Raw genomic sequence first — 18,324 nt, 5'->3', positions numbered from 1 at the left:
TGCTAGAGAAGAACATTTAGGGAACATGAAAACTACGAAGAAACTTACTGCGTAGGGCAACAATAAGTTCATCGAATTTAACTAAGTAATAATCGTACATGGGTGCGCCTGGACAAGAACAATTCATAGTACTCCTTGTTGATTCTAAATTTTGTAGCGGTATAGTTGAAATCAACAAAACCTGTGATTTTGATTATGGAATCAATCATCGACCAGAAAGAGGGAGGAGAATGAAATGAACCTAGTGGTTATTCTGCTACAGCTGCAAGCGGCTGGAGGGCTTTGAGTGGGTTCAAGATAACGCCGTCTATGAGACCATACTCTTTGGCTTCTTTAGCACTCATGAAGAAATCACGATCTGTGTCTTGGTTGATCTTCTCCAGGCTCTGACCGGTGTGGTATGCCAAATATCCATTTAAATTTGCTTTGTGGTGCAACATTTCGTTTGCCTGCAATAAAGAACAGCGGGGAATTATGTTGTGGTTTTCATCTAAAAGAAGAGATTAAGAGGTTTTACTGAGTTACAACATTAAAGACCTGCAACTCAACCAGATTGGCAATGAGAAAAGTTAACTTTATATCAACTGAATAATAAGACAACCATCAAACTCTCCTCCATTTCAGTGCTTCTTCACTCGAATGGAGTAATAGGTGATAGTATCTAGACAAACCAATAGCTAATTAACGGGTGAAGTATCTATGAGGCACGAAATGCGAGAGATCAAACGGAGCTGCAAAGCTCAAGTAATAGTGCATTTGAAGCAATAGTACAATGTAATCTCAATTTTCAGACCTCAATAAAAACATATATTCACAGTAGAAATAAAACCAAGGAATTCTAATACTATGTAGTACTTGTATAAATGCATACTCCAACCTATTATTTCACACCTTGTAATTTCAATCCTAAGTCCTAACCATCATGCCGTAAACAGAAGTTACCAAGCAGAAAGCAACAATCATCTAGCTGGCAGCCAAAGTACTAAAAAAACACCAAAATGATGAAATCACCTGAATATCAATATCAGTCTGCCCACCCTGTGCTCCACCAAGGGGCTGATGGATCATTATCCTTGAGTTAGGAAGACTATATCTTTTTCCTTCAGTTATCATCAACAAGAAAAGTCAAGAAAGAACCGAGTATAATACCATTCAAGAAAATTAGAAAAACTGTTGTAGAGTCCTTAATGACCAAAAGAAATGAAAGGCTATACCTTTTGTACCAGCACTTAGAAGAAAAGCTCCCATACTGCGCAAGAATAAAGATGCAACATTAGAAAGACATCAAATAATAAGAATTCACAAGCAAAGTACCAATAAGCAAGTATTGAAAGTTTTTAAGGGATAAACAACACATCTATGACCACATGATGGCAGAGGTCAGATCAGATGGGCGTAAATAAATCCTAGCAACAGCTATATAACAATATGACATGGAATATATTTTGAATAAATAATGAATGGCACAGAGGAATTGGGAATTATGTGTACGTGTTTAGCAAAATTTAAATTGTAGATTAGCATTTAATTGAGCGTGTAGTTTTTTACATATTTCAAGAGTATTTGTATACCACTCACTTCACGATAACGAGATTCTAAGTCTAGGAATTACTTTGCTAAAATGAAAAACAAAAAAATAATAAAATCTAAAAATATATTGGTGGTATATACAGAAGGCATAATCCACCCTCTCTCTCACTACATACACAGGAAAGCCCCCCCAAAAAAAAGCAACGTCAATATGTAATCTATGAATTCCACATATCCTCACCTAGCTGTGAGCCCCACACCCGTAATATCTAATCACCAAGTAATATGCTAGAAACTATCTGCTTGTTAAGGCTCGCCCGTTTTCGTTGATTTTTTCAATAATTGAGTCATTGTTTTATTAATCTATTTTTTCCATGAAATGTGAGCATTATTTTCCAGCAACCTTTGAAAAGCTAATAAGCTATAGTAGGTGTATCCTCACCTAGCTGCGAGCCCCACGCATACGGTTGAAACATCAGGCCTTATGTGCCTCATGGTATCAAAGATAGCCATTCCTAGAAAGTGAAAAGGAAGCAGATAAGTTATTTGTACACTCAGCTACCAGATAATGGAACTATTAAACAATGCATCATACCAGCTGTCACTGATCCACCTGGAGAGTTCACGTACATGACGATATCCTGTTCAGTACGATATAAATTAAACGGTATAGTCATAAGTAAAAGTACACGAATATATTCATCAACACAAAGAAGAGGCCATAAAACTAGAGATACCATGATGGGACAAAACATTGCTGTGAAACACTCTATTGAGTGTGAGTAAGCAATCATTATCATAAGTTCATAACACCATTAAGTTCATTGTTCTAATTTCCAAATATAACACCCGAGCAAAACTACTAATGTTGCTAACACCAAACAGACCTTTGATCTGCTTTGGTTAGGCAACAAATATCATAGGATTACTAAGTAAAGAAAACAATTAAACTATCAAAACAAGACTAGCAATCTCAATTACTATGAGTCACCATAAGTGTAAGTCTGATGAATGAAAAACGCACCTTAGTAGGATCAACAGCATCAAGATACAACAACTGAGCAACAATGATGTTCGCCATGTCATCGTCAACGGCTCCACCACATCGTATTATCCGCTGAAATACCGACAAGGAGTTACAACTATAGCAGAGTGACTAGTAAACCATACTCTCCGGAAATTTCAGCAAATAACAGTCTCACATATTGGAAAAGTTGGCTAATAACACTCATAAAACGCTCTTGGACCATCGGAGGCGGGCCCTGCCCCCCTTGAGCATAAGCTGGGAAGTATGGCGATGAAGGGATATGTAAATCATCCCTAAACCACAAGAGCAACACAGTTATCATCAATTAGTCAGATACTCACTATATAAATTAATTAGACTATATTATTCGTTAATGCTAGCATAAATTTCTAATCACATTGACAGAGGAAATTAAACTCAGGAGCAAAGAAAAATCACACACCATCGGATAAATATTTCAACAATTAATAAATTCATGAACAAAACCCTTACCTAATCGACCAAAGACCATCGCGTGAGGTCTTCTCCGGAGTGTACACAGCCTTCGCCGACGAATTAGAATTCTTCAGCTTCCTGAAAAATTATAAAGATTATCGGAGTCTAGAATGAAAATTAAATTGTGAATCAGTTCAATTTATCGATGGTACCTGGAATGGAGGGGTTGGAAGGGTAGAGATACGATTTTGGCGGAGGAAGAAAATGTGTTTGGTGAAGAGAGAGATAGAGAAGAAGAGTTGAATCTGAGAGAGGAAGAAGATACGCAAGAATGCGCCATTCTGCAGAAGATATGTAGTGGCGGCGGCGGCGGAGGAGGAGAGGCTTATCCGTTTAAACGGCGGCGACTGGGAGTGGAAGAGAAGACTGGCGTGTTGAGAGATCTCTCCCCTTCTCGAATATTGAAAAACTAAATTTGAATATCGATAAATTAAATACTAGTAGTAAGATACAATTTTAGTTTGAATTAAAAAAAATATTGAGATCAAGGATTACTTCTTTCATTTTTATATTTACATGTTATACTATAGTACTTTATAAATAATTTAAAAATAGTACTATTTACATTTGCTTGGAAATACATTCCCATACTATGGGAATTTTATTCTTAATTCAGCCTAATTCAATTTTAGTTGAGAATAACTCGGTTTTCACGAGTCTGATGTTTGTATATAAATACGTCACATTACTATATATTTTTCCTTTTTAATCATAATTTGGATTATACACCACATTACCATGATAACAACAAGAGTTTTCCAAAGGAACATTCAAATTTCACATCAAAATCAGTAAACAATATTGGAAAATGAACTTTGAACTTCGCTAAATTCTAAAAATTAAAGAGGGATGCTAAATGGTCATAATCTGGCAAGTCACGCACTTAAAAAATTAATAAAATATGATGTAGTTATTGCTAATTCATCAAAATCAGTTTACCTAAAAAACATAAAATATATTAGGACTATTATACCCTTTTACTTAAAATACAACATTTGTGTCGTTGTGATGTTTAAATATTTTTTATAACTTTTTAATTATTATGCAATAGTTTATCTACATCAGTTTTATTTCCTTTTATTATTAATTTATATGTATACTATTTATTAAACATATTATAGATTGATTCCATGTTGATTTACAAATATGATTTGATATATTGTTCAAAATATTACTTAGTTTTTTATTATTGAACCATAACATAATCTATTACTCCCTCCGTTCCATAGTAATAGAGACATTTCATTTTGGGCACTCATTTTGAAAAAATGATTATAAATAGTTAAAGTGGAGAAAAAGTAAAGTAAGAGAGAGAATATTATAGATAAAACTCTTCTCTACATTATTCTCTTTCTTACTTTACTTTTTCTCCACTTTAACTATTTAATATTATTTTTTCTAAACCGGTGCAAAAAATGAAATGCCTCTATTACTGTGGAACGGATAAGCATTATCTTGAAATCTATTAATCATATACTAATGCATTTATTCCATTTTTTATTATTTGAATGATTATAAATTCAAACTTATCTTAAATTCAATTGAAGGTTCAATTGCTCTTCGACTCAATTTATTGATCTTTATATTTAATGAAATAATTTAGTGTTTTAGTCGTTCTTAGATTCATTATATCTTCATTTAGTTGAATAATTAAAGTTTCAATTGATACTATATTCAATTTGAATTACTGAAATATTTATCAATTGAATTTTGTACAATAATCATTAAATTTGCAATTGCATTTATTTAAAATTACAATTACAACAACCTCATGATAAAAAGTAATGCACTTTGCATATAGGCAAAGTAACAACTACTATTACCCATGTATGCCCAAGATGAGAGGTAATTCAAAATACGGAAAGACGTCCCTTCAAATAAAATTCCATGTTGATAATATGTTTTTTACATTATTTCGAACAAATAATGGTGTGGTAACTAAATAGTTTATCAATTTAATTTAATTTGATTTTTTTTTAAGATTATAATTTTTATTTGTAATAATATAATTAAAAAATAGAAGAAAACATTAAAGAATACTATAAGTATTCATTTTGATAGAAATAAAATTGTGTAATTAATTTGATACAAGTACTATAGTTTAATAATCATTTATAAAATTAATCTTAATTCTCATAGTTTTAGAAGTAATTCCATCATCGATCATCAGCTATCTCATTTTGAATGTAGGTGATTAATTTATACTATCATCATTACTATTTTTAACATCTTACTACGTACAAAGTAAAACAATAAGTAAAAGTAACGGTAATGGTAATGGTAATGGTAATGGACTAACGGTATTATGGAGTAGCACATATTATAATCTATATTAACAATAATAATATTAATTACTATTATTATTAGATTATATCACAACTTGGAATTGGAAAGTATATTAATATATAAACTATTATGATATGATTACGTATTTTCAAAATATAATAGTAGTATATTATAGGCTCATAGATTAATATACTAATGCTGGGAAGGATTTTGATATTTGTAAGAGAGTGGGAGATGGTAGAAACTTACATGGAATTGGAAATTTTATGTTTTTAAAAATTATTGTCTATTTAAGATTGAATGAATTTTTAAAATAAAATTAAGTTAGAACCTAACATAAGTGTGTTTAAATTAAAGAGAAAAAGATAATTATGTAAACACAACTACTATATACCATAGTATATAAAACAATAATTAGTATATTGATTTATGAAGTTATATTTTATGCACACTATGTTTATAGTATAATCGATACTTTTAAAATATAACATGATAAAAATATTATAGGCTATATGATCGTATCACAACTTATAAGCTATTATTGATTTCAATTTTAGTGTGGTATAATAGATAAATATTTAAAAAAAGATAAAACTTAATTTTAAAATAAAAAATAGTTTAAAATAAATCACTAAAAATAGAAAATTAAAAAATGAATTAATCTAAAAAAAGAAACGTAAGAACCAGATTAGAGAAATGAAATCAATAAAAACAACTAGAATTAAATAGAAAGAGTAATAGTGTAAAGTTATTAGAGCATTAAATGAGGTGTTTGAATCATTAATAGCCATAACATAAAAAATTTACTAGAATGCCATTTTATGGCTAGCCATATAGCATTACCCAAAATTAAAAGTTCATGCTTGTAGTATTTTTTTGTTTTGACAAAAAATGAGTTGGTGAAAAAAAAAATGTGATAATTTACGTACATTTAATTCATAATATATGATGTTTCTTATGTTTTGATTTCAAGAAAATCTTGCCAAAAGATTACTCCATCTCAGCAAATTAAAAAAAAAAAACCCTTCAAGTTGATCATCTGCATGCTAATTCGAGAGTCATAAATTCACCAACAGCATCAATTCATAACGAATCTTGTGATGAATATATGTTATATATGCATACATCAACGGCCCGTAGGGTTAACAATCTGCGAGAAAATCTCATCTGGATTATCACTCTCGTACTTAGGTTTCCTTGCTTCTTCATCATCTTCATCGTCATCTTCTTCAATATTGAGAATGCTCCTATGCATAGCCATGATGCTATTCTGGTCGGTTTGTCCTTGGTAGTCGACGCTTCCTGTCGCAGCAGATTCGCTCCTTTTGTGGTCAGGATTTTCATGTAGTTGTAGAGCGAACTCCAGATTCCACAACACATCGCCCATCGACGGACGATCCGTGCCGTGATCAGCCAAGCATTTCTCTGCGGTTTCCATGAATTTCTTCAAGCTCTCTGGGTTCATTTTCCCCTGCAGTTGCGGATCAATGATCTCCTCAAGCGTTCCATTTCTCGCGCACCTCATCGCCCAATCGGCGAGGCTCACTTGCTCCTTTGGTAAGCTAGGGTTCAGCACCGGACGAGCGCATAGAACCTCGAAAAGCACCACTCCGAACGAGTACACGTCGGATTTTTCGGTTAGTTGTTGTCGCCGGAAATACTCTGGATCTAAATACCCGAAGCTGCCTTTCACCACCGTGCTGACGTGGCCTTTATTCATGTCCGGACCGGTCTTCGAGAGCCCGAAATCGGACATTTTAGCCACCCATTTTTCGTCGAGGAGGATGTTTGTGGTCTTGACGTCTCTGTGGATGATGGTGTATCTTGCTCCGGTGTGGAGGTAATGCAGGCCTCTTGCTGCTCCGATGCATATCTCTAGACGTTGTTTCCATGAAAGAAAGACTTTGTTGCCCTTGTAGAGATGCTCCCTTAGCGTCCCTTGCCCCATGTAGTCGTACACTAGAATCATCTCGCCGTTATCCTCGCAGAATCCGATCAACGAGACGAGATGCCGGTGCCTGAGCCTCGAGAGCATCTCGATTTCCGTTTGGAACTCGTTGATCCCCTGGTCAGAGGACGGGTTTGACCGTTTTACGGCGACCATCGTGTCCCCGTCGACCACGCCCTTGTACACTTTCCCGAAGCCTCCCACGCCAATGACGTTGGACTCGTCGAAGTTCTTGGTGGCGCCGATGATCTCGGTTAGGCTGAAATAGCGGCAGTTGCATGCAGCGTCGGACGAGATGGTCTTGCCCTGGCTCCGGCCCGACACAGAGGATTTTATCGCGGTGGAGCTCGTGTTCGAGTTCCATGAGATGGGTAGCCACGTGGTGGCGCCATCGCCTTTTGGGCCTCTTCGTTTTCTTTGGTAGATGAAGACGCACACGACGAAGGCGAGCCCGAACGCAAAGGCCCCGCCCGCCCCCGTGATGATCACTGTGGTGATGACGGATTTCTCCTTTTCAAACGACGCGGGCCCCATGTGGCTATCCTGATACTTCCTCATGAGGTCAGAGATGGATGGATTGGGGCCCGCGAGGCTCCTTTTGGCCACGTCACTCAGCTTGAAAATCTCAAGTCCGTTGAGAAGGACGTCGGCAAACTGGGACTTGGCGGACTCTGACGGGTGCATGGACACCCAGAGCTGGGAGCTCGACTCAGATGCGACTCGAGCCACAAAGTCCTTCTTGACCGGGCTCGCCGTGGCCATGGTCATGGCGAACACGTCGACGTCGTATTCGGCACTTTTATTGTTGATGTAGATGTTGAAAACTCTCTGATTCGACCTCGTCATCTCGGAATCACACCAATGGAACCTCAACATGTACATGAAATTCGGATCAACCTCGAAAATCCATGTGAGATTTGATTTCATGTTCACATCTTTGTATGCTCCCATTGATCTATAGGTTGAGTACACATCAAGTGGGGCCATGAAGGGAGGCATTTTTTTATAAGCAACGCTCACATTAGCCGCCACCGCAACACCAGTGCCCGCTCCGTACATATAAACACTATCATCATACCAACTCCGCATCAATCCGCCGGAATCGTTCACCGGCGACACATACTGACCGCCGACATTCAGCCTAAACATCGTCTCCATGCTACTATCGCTGATCGGCACCGTCGTCGCCCCAGTAGCGTCAGTGCCCGCTCCAACGGTGCCAGCGAGCGCCGGATCCGAATCGAAGATCGCAGGGATCGGCAAAACCTCAATCCCATTGACAAACGCAAACGCTCCAGAGGCCGGCGTGAACGTGACATCGAGCGTTGGCGAATCCAGCGGAGCGAGGAAGAATTCCTTGATGAAATACGCCTGAGAGAGCGCCTCCGCTGAAATTGAGGCGCTGAAATTGTTCAGCAGCGTCACGCCGCCGGCCACGACGGCGAAGTAGGATTTGGAGATGTCGAAATTAGGGTAGGATGAGGGGTAGAAATGGAGGCGGAGCATCGTCCGAGATTTCGCATCTTTGATCGGGAATTGGTACTTTCCTTCCGATTGGAAGATCCTCGCCGTCATATAAGGAATTTCCGACGGCAATGAAGGATCCTGAACATCGGATTTCACAGCGACGGATTTAGCGCCGGCGGAGAGGAATTTGTCATCTGGATCCCAAAATCGGCCGTCGGCATCTTTGGCGGAGCCTGGGGAGCCACCGCAGCTGAGGATCAGAGGTTTGTCTTGTGCGTGGATTGTGTGAGAGAGAAGGGAAATGGTTGTTAGAGAGAGAATAACGTTGATAATGGTGTGATTGTGATGTCTAACCATGGCTGCGTGAAAACATGAGCGAGAAACTTTTGGCATACAGAGTTTGGGTTTCTGTATGCCTTTTTTTCTGCTTCTTGTTTTGTTTTAATTTTCTGATATCTTTTTTTCTTGTTAAGATTTCACATTTTTTCTTTGAAATTGTTGTTATGAATTTGAGGTGGACCATTTCTTGGTAGGTTCTAATGATTTTGGGTTTTGTTTTTCTTTATTTGTTCTTTTATTTTATTTTTATTATTTTCGATGGTTTTGTTTTTCTTAGGATATTGTGGTGGATGTGAGTGAATATCTCAGTCTTGTAGTGCAACATACTTTTTATAGTACTATATATCAGGAATAATTATAATAATTATAACATCATTCAAAAAAATGAATAATTATAATATTATAGAGTAAATAATTTCAGCGTATCATTTTGTACGTCTTCTAACACTAGTTGCATCTTCAAAATTTGTTCTTGATATTGTCAATTAAAATATATTTATTTCTCTTAGAGCATACACAATAGCGGCTAGCCGATTCGCGTCGCTAGCCGGTCGGCTAGCCGAACCATTGCGACCGGCCAGCCGAAAATCGGCAAGAGAATCGGCGTGGGCTGGCCGATGCGCTGGCCGCCATTGTGGCGTGCCGATCGGCCAGCGCCAATTTTTCTTTTTTTTTTAATTTTTTGAAAACCTATATATACGCGATTTTAGTTTCATTTTTATTTGCACCACTTGTTTTAACGAGTTTTCGCTCTCTCTAAATTTTTGTACAAGAGCAACATCGAGCGATGGACAACAATAACGAGTCCAGTTCGGCGACGAGCGGCTCTCATACTCCCACGGTACCCGTGGGATCTGGATGGGGCCAGATGGGCGGGCAGATGGGCCCGGGGTTTAACGTCCCTTGGCAACAGTTGATGGGGATGATGGCTGGAGCGCCGGGGGGGATGCAGGAGGGGATGCCGGGCGGGGTGCAGGCGAGCGGCGGGCAGTCAGCGCCGGGGTGGGGAGGTATGCTCCAGATGCAGCAACAGATGATGGAGATGATGTGGCAGGGAGGGATGCAGCCCGGTATGCAATCCGGGATGCAGGGGCCACGGGGGGGGGGGGGGGGGGGGGGGGGCGGTCTATCGTCCCTCTCTTGATTTTTTGACGGCTTCGTCTCACACGTCGACCCCAGTGGAGACGCAGTTCACTGGCGATGACCTTTTGTCATTGCATGAGATGGGGATCGATCTCGGGGAGCCGGACACTCCCGTTCCAGCGGGTTGGGCCGCGCCGTAAAAGGCCAAGGGGAAGGGCAAGGTGGTTGGCGAGTCGTTGCAGCCCGCTGTTGACGACACCCCCACGCAGAGGAAATGGACGGAGGATGAGTACGCCGGCGTGGCCAAGGGGTGGTTGTCGGTTTGCGACGATCCGCTGGTCGGGTCGTCAACATGTGGGCGAAGATTAGAGCAGCCTATAGGAGGAACTGCCCGCACGGGAAGGACTACAGCGGGGAGGAGTGCCGGAAGGGGTGGGAACGGATCAGGGCCGCGGTCGGCCGATTTTCGGGGTTGTACGCCAACGCCCTCCGCCAGCTGACTAGTGGGCAGAATGAGGAGGACGCCCGGAGGATAGTGGAGAGTCATTTCCCCTTGTCGGGGAAGTATAAGGAGTTCCTCTTCTGGGAATGCTACGGGGTGCGACGCTGGGTGGCCGAAGAAGCAGAGGCTGAACTATTCCGGCGACTACAGCGGCAGCAGCGGCGGATCCCACGACCTCCCCCCGGATGCTGAGGAGTTTCCGTCCCCTCCATCCTCTACTCGTCGCCCTCGTCCGGTTGGCCAAAAGCGGGCGCAACGGGCAGCGAGGGGAGGATCCCCCCTATCGCCCCAGGAGGTCATCTCGGCACCCCCCCCCCACACGCGTACACCTTATTCTCGCGTGCAAAAACGGAGGAACGCATGTTCGCGGTCTTCCAAGAGTGGAAGGCCGCAACCGACCCCACGGAGAAGAGGTTTCTCTACTCGATGCTCGAGAACATGCGGGTGGATTTGGATGCCTCGAGGGCACTGGTGGGGGTTTCAGACGCGGGCTCAGATACCCCGGGTGGCGACGGCGACGAGGAGTAGAGATCGGCGGGGCTCGTGTGTGGAAGCCCGTTTTTTTTATAAAAAAAAATCATGTATTTTTTTTTATCTATGTACCTTTTTTTTAATGAAATGAATGGATTTTCTCGTATATGTCTCGTAAATTTATTTCCATAATTTAATCGTAAACTTTATTCCGTAAAATGTAGTTGTTTTTGAATTATTTTTATCGCGGCTGGCCTATGGTTGGCCTATGCTAATGTGGCAGGTGGATTTTAATGCTGATGACGTGAAAGGGGGAGAGAGTGACTGACCTATTTCTATTAAGGATGCTCTTTATCACTTTTTAAATTTCTCTCATAAACAGATATCAAGTGGTGTGATGGATCTCAAATCACTTTTTGTGGTGAAGGAGCGATAAATAATTATCTCCATTATAATAAATTCTATATAATTCACTCTAAATAACAATTATTCTAATTTTCTTCATTATAAAATAACTATATATAAACAAAATGAAGTAGTATGAAATTAAAATGGACTACTATCAATTTTCTTTTTAGAGAAATATACAGACACTTTGAAGTACTCATGTTTACTAGTACAAAACAATTTAGAGAAATAAAATGTCATTTTGATTAAAATCAAGCGTCTCAATACATACCAATTCCTCATCGTATTGTTTTTAAAAAAATGCATTGGTTACATACCAAGGGTTGTGATATTTTTTTCTCATTCAAAGAGAGGTCGATATTCAATTCTTAATTCCTCCCAAACCAAAAAACAATGAACAATTAAAAATCACATGACATATTTCAAATATCTCTGGGAGTAAAAAACTGCTATCATTTATAATTTTATACATTGTTTTGATACAATTCATTGCAAGACATACATACATTTATACACCTCGATGTGGATATGATTGTTGTAAGAAACAAAACTAGGATCCTTGTTTAGAAGCAAGAAGAGTTTTGATCCAACGGGCTAGATTGATCAAGAAGGGCGTATACACAAAATAACAAACAATGGTCCAACTCACTATCCCCTGCATCCATCCATTCAAATCATATTAATTTATTATATGCTTTAACTAATTCATTTCTAATTTGTATACATCAAAATTGGTAAAGTATAAAATAGAGAAAAAAAATATCAGAGTATTATTAATTTGGATTAGTTAAATAAGAAGAAAAAAGAGAATGAAAAATGGTAGATTGGTGTTATAGAAAATGAAAGGAGATTAATTCATGTGGATATACGAGAATAAGAAAACTTGAATATTGATTGTGCACGAATAAAGTATAAACCAAATGCACTATATACATACCTCTCCGAAAATCTCAACATTAGCTCCGGGATAGTACCATAGATGCCATAACCTGAAACAACCACATAAAAGCAATCATATAGAAATCGAAGAATCAAGCCAGAGCTAGAGCTTTACTCATTTACTTGACGATGGGAATCTCCGCAAGTGGGCAAGCAATACCAACGAGGGAAGCAAGTGCGAATCCAAGTGTTGTCTTATCTAACAAGGCCCATATAAGCTGAGCCCCGGCAAATAACATGTAGGCTTCAATATTGTCCGCCACTCCACTTTTGTACATTTCAGCACTCAATTCTATTATCGCAACCAAAGCTCTATAAATAACAACCACACATTAAGCTAGTTATCATCCTAACACGGACCCTCATATATATGTGTAACTAAAAATATCATAATACAAACCAAATTTTGTAGATTATAGGATATGACAATCTTAAAAATTGTTAATTAGGGTTATTTTAATTGTAGTAAATTTTATCATCTACTTACTTACATAAGGGAAGCAACTACTTTATCAAGACTACCCTCTTCATTAGGAGAGAACATCTCATCTAGGATTAACTGCAACACCCCCACACTGCAGTAAAACACTCCAAGTAAAGGAGGCACCTAAACATCAACAAAATCATTAAACTTATTTACCATACATTTTAAAGTGTAAGGAATTGGTATGGACAGAATGTGAGCCATACCCATATGTTGGTGTGGAGAGGGCCGATATCAATGGCACCGGTTTGGTAGACGACGAGATTGACTCTCGAATGTAGGCCGTCAATTAAGGGGCCGAGAAAGAAGCCGGAGGCGAATAGAGAGAAAGAGATGGCCGGCCATCTCAATGTGTTTGTGTTTGTGTTTGATTTTCTCTCACTAGTGCAACGTATAGTTGTGCTTGTTTTGTTGTGTGGAAATGGAAGTAGAGGAAAAGAAGCAGCGGCGCTAGGGAGAAGAAGTATCTGCATCTTACTAGTTCTTGACTTTACCTCATCCACACAAACTCTCCTTCACCATATGTTTTGAAAAAGAAACTAACAAAAATTTAATTTTTTTTACAAATAGATCAAATTAAATATATAATTATTAAATATAAGAATATATACTCCTATAATAACTATTCATCATTTCCCACAACTTACCTTACTACTTCACTCCCTAATTTAATTTCCAAATCCGTATTCTTTTCTTCAAATTTTTTGCTTCACTAATCGACTGCGACCATTACGAATGTTAATTCCCTTTATTACCTCTGCTCCGTGAGTAACTCTGTATCCATTTAAATGTACATATTATTATTCCTTTTTTACTTTTCTAAGAGACTTGTCGACAAGTAATTTAAATTAAAAGAAACTAACATCGCGGGGATAGCTCAGTTGGGAGAGCGTCAGACTGAAGATCTGAAGGTCACGTGTTCGATCCACGTTCACCGCATTTTGTTTATATTTTAAGTACTACTAATATTTTTATATGGGCTGCAAATTGGTATGTTTGGGCTTTTGTGGCCCAATTGTATATGAATCCAAATTTTATCTTATCCTATAGTATTTTTTTAATTATGTAGTACTCCATTAAACAGATCACCGTAGAAATTTTTACTTCACAATCACTGTATGTAGTATTTTCATTCCCTTCTTTTACACGAAGCTCATACATAAAATAATTTGAATTTGCATCATTTATTATCCTAATTAGTCATCTTCTACGTCAAATACCAACTTTTAAACAGAATTGAGATATACTAGCATTTAAACTGGGGTTTCAGTAACCAAGTAGTTCGATAAGTTGAGTTGTATAATATAAATCCTTTATTGAGCATGTGATTAAAAAATACATGTTTCTTCTTGTCGTGGACGTAAAACATTTAGGATCAAACCACATAATTCTTATGTGGTGTTCATTGCTTGGTTTCGGATTGGGCTACCATTTGATTGCATCATTTATCGAAGCTATTTTAAACTATTGAGTGGTCACATTATCATACACTAATAACAGAAGCATTGGCTCAATGAAATAAATAGGTAGTTTCTCCATCCCAACTAAATTGAGTCAAAACTTTTAAGGTACTAAGATTAAGAAATTGTATTTAAAAATACAAAAATGAAATATCAAATAAAATAAGCGTGATTAAAAATTTTATTTTTTATCAAAAAAAATTAATTCAAAATAGTTGAAACATCAAAAAGAATACTCTCAATTGGGACAAAGGCACTTTCCCTGCTCCACCCCTATTAGGTGATCCCCCAACGCTGTTGAGTGTATGAACATGAAATACGGAACCGGTTTTGGTAAAAAGTAGTAGGTCGATAGAATTGCCACAAATTATTTATTAGCCCACTCATGCAAAAGTCTTACAATTATTCCCTAATGTACCAAATAATTTCGACATAATCGACATATTTAAGCGTTCTGACTGCATCAATTTTCGAATGTGTTGTCACAAGTTAAATTAACACAAATCTACTCCCCCATGCCAAGAAATGGGACTTCTAATGATGGAGGGAGGGAGCAGATAATTAGACCATTCATACACAAAAATACAATCAAATGAAAACTTTATATGAAGAAAATGTCTCATCTTCACGTTGTGTATCCATTTGAAATAAGTACACTAACTAACCGAATGAACCAAATGAAACTTTTTTGATCGTCAAGTACCTTACAGAAATTTTTGCCATTTTAATTACCCAATAAACTGAAAACTCGGTTGGTTTGTTGCATTCAAATCAAAAGAATTTACAGTATATACAAAGATATACGATGCTATGGATTTTAGATAGGAAGTAGAAAACGTAAAATTGAAGGATTAAATCAAAGAATTAACTAAACAAACAAATATTAATACACTAGCAACTATAAATCAGAAACTTGAGCAAGCAAAAATTAAACAGTTTATCATAGAAGAAATTGTAAATTTGATTTAAGCTCAAGGTCTCAACATATTACCCAAAAAAAACGATAAATCCACGTCCAAACACTAACAACAGCAAAATCCTCAGCATAAAAACTCCTAAATTCAATCTCCACCGGCCTTATTGTAGACATAGGTCAAGCCACACTTACCACAGTAATGGCGATCAAAATGATTGGCCATAAACGTCCCCGCGCCGCACTCCGCGTTGGGGCACTCCTTCCTGAGGCGCTGCACCTTTCCGGAATCGTCGACCTTGTAGAATTGGAGCACGGCGAGCTTCACCTTCCTGTGCTTGTGCTTGATCTTCTTCGGCTTGGTGTACGTCTTCTTCTTGCGCTTCTTCGCGCCGCCGCGGAGGCGGAGGACGAGGTGGAGCGTCGACTCCTTCTGGATGTTGTAGTCGGCGAGCGTGCGGCCGTCCTCGAGCTGCTTGCCGGCGAAGATCAGGCGCTGCTGGTCCGGCGGGATGCCCTCCTTGTCCTGGATCTTGGCCTTCACGTTGTCGATGGTATCGGACGACTCCACCTCCAGGGTGATCGTCTTCCCCGTCAGGGTTTTCACGAAGATCTGCATCTTCGCGACCGCCGCAGAAGAATTAGGGTTTTGCCAAGTGTGTGTTTACAAATTGGGGGTGGATGAATGTGAGTGTTGTTTATATATGGATATCAAATAAGGGGTGTCAGGGTTTGTTTATGGGCCGGATTCTTCATCATATTATTTGGGCTTCTATTACTCAAGCCCCATTATTATGGAGTTTTCTCACTTTTTTCTACGTCCCACTTTTATTTCTAATAATAATAAAGTTAAGACCATATTTTTCGCATGCTTTAATCACTTTTTCTTTTATCGTTGTCCACCTTATCTACTTCATCTATGTCATGTTAATTGGGTCATTTTTGTAATACGAAGTTTGAAGATAATCTAATCATTTTTATTTTTGACAAAATGTACCGTTTTCATTTACATTATTCCCTCTTCATCTTTTGTATTTTATTCTCTCTTACTTTGTTCATCATCCATTTAACACACCATTCTTAATGACTTTAATAAAAAAAAAAGTACATCTATTAACAATGAACAAAAGAAGTAATAAAATAGCTACAAAATCAATCACGTATAAGAGTAGTGATAAATCAACACTAGAGCGTTGGCCTGAGACAAAAGAAAATAAGCCCAAGATGGCAAGGTAAGTGGACAATACCATGCAAGGAATAAGATGTTTGGAGTTCATTTCGACTTAAAAGGGTTAAAGACCAATGTTTCACTTTACGTAAATCTACAACATAAACATATAAACGTATTTTCTCCATTCTATAATAGGAGTTAACTTTCTCATTTTAATCTATTTTTCTAAAGCATGATTTGGTAGCTATGATAATGATAGGTTAGATTATTTAACCTACATTATTAATCATTTGGTAGCATAGTTTATTTATTTTTAAAGTCTATGATTAAGGTCTTAAGGATGTGCCCGATATAATAAACTCTAATATTATTGATAAATTATCTGGTCTTCATGGTCTGAATTAATATAAATTCTTAGTAAAATTATAGTAATAATTAAACGGGTAATATTGTCAATATACATTTTAAGAATATGTTGTAGCTCTAGCCTCCAATGATAAGGGTTGTTCATGGTTTGATGAATTTTGGAACCAAGTAAAACTTAATTGTAAAACGCATTAAAATCAATTTAAGATGAGTAACATGAATTTGACTAAATACCAGGGATTAGCAAAATTATTTGAACTACTATATCATTCACGAGAAGTAAACTATTTCGTGTCAAAAATAGCAATTAGTAGATAAACTCCAACATGTAATAATATGCTTGCAAACATATATTCCCTTCGTTCCACGGTAGTATAGTCATTATTTTCTGCACTCATTTTGGAAAAAATGATAGTAATAAATAGTTAGAGTGCACATAGAGTAAAGTAAGAGAGAGAATAATGTAGAAAAGAATACTCTTTCTCCACTTTAACTATTTATAACAATTTTTTCAAAATGAGTACGGTTTAACAAGTACCTAGGTCAAACCACCGTCCCACTTAAGATGATACGTTTTCCTTTTTAGTTTGTTCCAATTAAGATGACACATTTCATTTTTTGCTAATTATTGTAATGTATTTTGTTCGGACTCGACTTGATTATGGTATTTTTTTTTTGTTTTTTGTTGTGTTGGATTTTGATTATGGAAATGTGAACAATGTTTATTTCACTGTGTTGAAATTACATTAATTTTGGGGTTTTTTTTCAATTTTGAAATCATATTTTTCGATACAATATACCGTATTGACCCAAGATTTCTTGTTTTCACATAAACATTAAATCGTCTAATGTTTCCAAACACTTTAATAGATTGAGTGATGTTACAAAAGACCTATGTCATCATCTGAGAGGTTGTCATACGAAGATTGGGTCAAATGTGCAGTAGCCATACAAAACTTATGCAACTTTTCGTGATGAATAGTCATTTCACCAGTATCGACAGAAGCATCCACAATAGTCAAAGTCCTCAACTTATCTGATGATCGTTAGTAGTCGCAACTATTTTATCAAGATTGGCTCTTTCTTGGTTAAGAAATTGAAGCTGGGCCTCGGTGGTGAGGTGAATAGTTTTAGCAGCGATGTCCTTTCTCAATGATGCTTGTTTTTTTCCAACAGCTTTTTCCTCTCCCTATTCCTCTTGAGTCTAGCTTCAGTGACCTGCAGATTGTGCTTGATAATAGCCAGATCGGCCTTTAGCTCGTTAACTCCATCGGTGTCATCCTCAATGAGGTCATCAACAACAGCTAATTCTTCGGTAAGAAGATTCAAGGTGTCTAGTTCGACAGCCATGTTGAGCAGAACAGAGAGATTGATGAGCAGACAGAGATTGAAGAGCAGAAATTGATTGATGGTTGAAATTTTTGCCATTTCCGGT

At 37.7% G+C, this 18,324-nt stretch overlaps 3 protein-coding genes, 1 non-coding gene and 1 pseudogene across 4 annotated transcripts; 1 reads left to right on the top strand and 4 right to left on the bottom strand.

Annotated features, from left to right (window-relative positions):
- Positions 1-52: 52 nt before the first annotated feature.
- Positions 53-3,466, bottom strand: LOC125214375 (ATP-dependent Clp protease proteolytic subunit 5, chloroplastic-like). The gene is made up of 9 exons (XM_048115375.2): positions 3,205-3,466; positions 3,050-3,130; positions 2,733-2,850; positions 2,555-2,647; positions 2,126-2,171; positions 1,973-2,045; positions 1,215-1,249; positions 1,012-1,100; positions 53-449 (listed from the first exon to the last, which is right to left on the bottom strand). Exons 1-9 carry the CDS (start codon positions 3,330-3,332, stop codon positions 249-251), a joined length of 864 nt encoding a protein of 287 aa, XP_047971332.1. The 5' UTR covers positions 3,333-3,466; the 3' UTR covers positions 53-248.
- Positions 3,467-6,350: 2,884 nt separating this feature from the next.
- On the bottom strand, positions 6,351-9,158 carry LOC125210792 (receptor-like protein kinase ANXUR1 pseudogene; annotated as a pseudogene).
- Positions 9,159-11,989: 2,831 nt separating this feature from the next.
- LOC125209900 (insulin-induced protein) lies at positions 11,990-13,499 on the bottom strand. Its single transcript, XM_048109474.2, has 5 exons — positions 13,186-13,499; positions 12,987-13,102; positions 12,619-12,807; positions 12,494-12,545; positions 11,990-12,211 (listed from the first exon to the last, which is right to left on the bottom strand). The coding sequence occupies exons 1-5, from the start codon at positions 13,450-13,452 to the stop codon at positions 12,107-12,109; spliced, it is 729 nt and encodes a 242-aa protein (XP_047965431.2). The 5' UTR covers positions 13,453-13,499; the 3' UTR covers positions 11,990-12,106.
- Positions 13,500-13,845: 346 nt separating this feature from the next.
- On the top strand, positions 13,846-13,918 carry TRNAF-GAA (transfer RNA phenylalanine (anticodon GAA)). The gene has a single exon. It is a non-coding gene; the product is annotated as a tRNA-Phe (tRNA).
- Positions 13,919-15,352: 1,434 nt separating this feature from the next.
- Positions 15,353-16,035, bottom strand: LOC125210793 (ubiquitin-ribosomal protein eS31 fusion protein-like). The gene has a single exon (XM_048110386.2). It carries the CDS (start codon positions 15,969-15,971, stop codon positions 15,501-15,503), a length of 471 nt encoding a protein of 156 aa, XP_047966343.1. The 5' UTR covers positions 15,972-16,035; the 3' UTR covers positions 15,353-15,500.
- Positions 16,036-18,324: the final 2,289 nt, after the last annotated feature.

Source organism: Salvia hispanica, chromosome 3 (assembly GCF_029641045.1).
Source record: "Salvia hispanica isolate PSC_SH4W2 chromosome 3, Shi_PSC_v1, whole genome shotgun sequence".
Taxonomy (NCBI): Eukaryota; Viridiplantae; Streptophyta; class Magnoliopsida; order Lamiales; family Lamiaceae; genus Salvia; species Salvia hispanica.
Note: the sequence above shows the minus strand (reverse complement) of the source record. Positions and strands in the feature narration are given on the sequence as shown.

Coding starts and splice junctions, on each gene's coding strand:
- LOC125214375 (XM_048115375.2), bottom strand. CDS start 3,332: ATGGCGCATTCTTGCGTATCTTCTTCCTCTCTCAGATTCAACTCTTCT. Junction 2,851..3,049: donor GATGGTCTTTGGTCGATTAG/GTAAGGGTTTTG, acceptor CTTGTGGTTTAG/GGATGATTTACATATCCCTT. Junction 2,172..2,554: donor ATGCTGTTGATCCTACTAAG/GTGCGTTTTTCA, acceptor CGTACTGAACAG/GATATCGTCATGTACGTGAA.
- LOC125209900 (XM_048109474.2), bottom strand. CDS start 13,452: ATGCAGATACTTCTTCTCCCTAGCGCCGCTGCTTCTTTTCCTCTACTT. Junction 12,808..12,986: donor AAAGTAGTTGCTTCCCTTAT/GTAAGTAAGTAG, acceptor TGTTATTTATAG/AGCTTTGGTTGCGATAATAG. Junction 12,212..12,493: donor ATGTTGAGATTTTCGGAGAG/GTATGTATATAG, acceptor GGATGGATGCAG/GGGATAGTGAGTTGGACCAT.
- LOC125210793 (XM_048110386.2), bottom strand. CDS start 15,971: ATGCAGATCTTCGTGAAAACCCTGACGGGGAAGACGATCACCCTGGAG.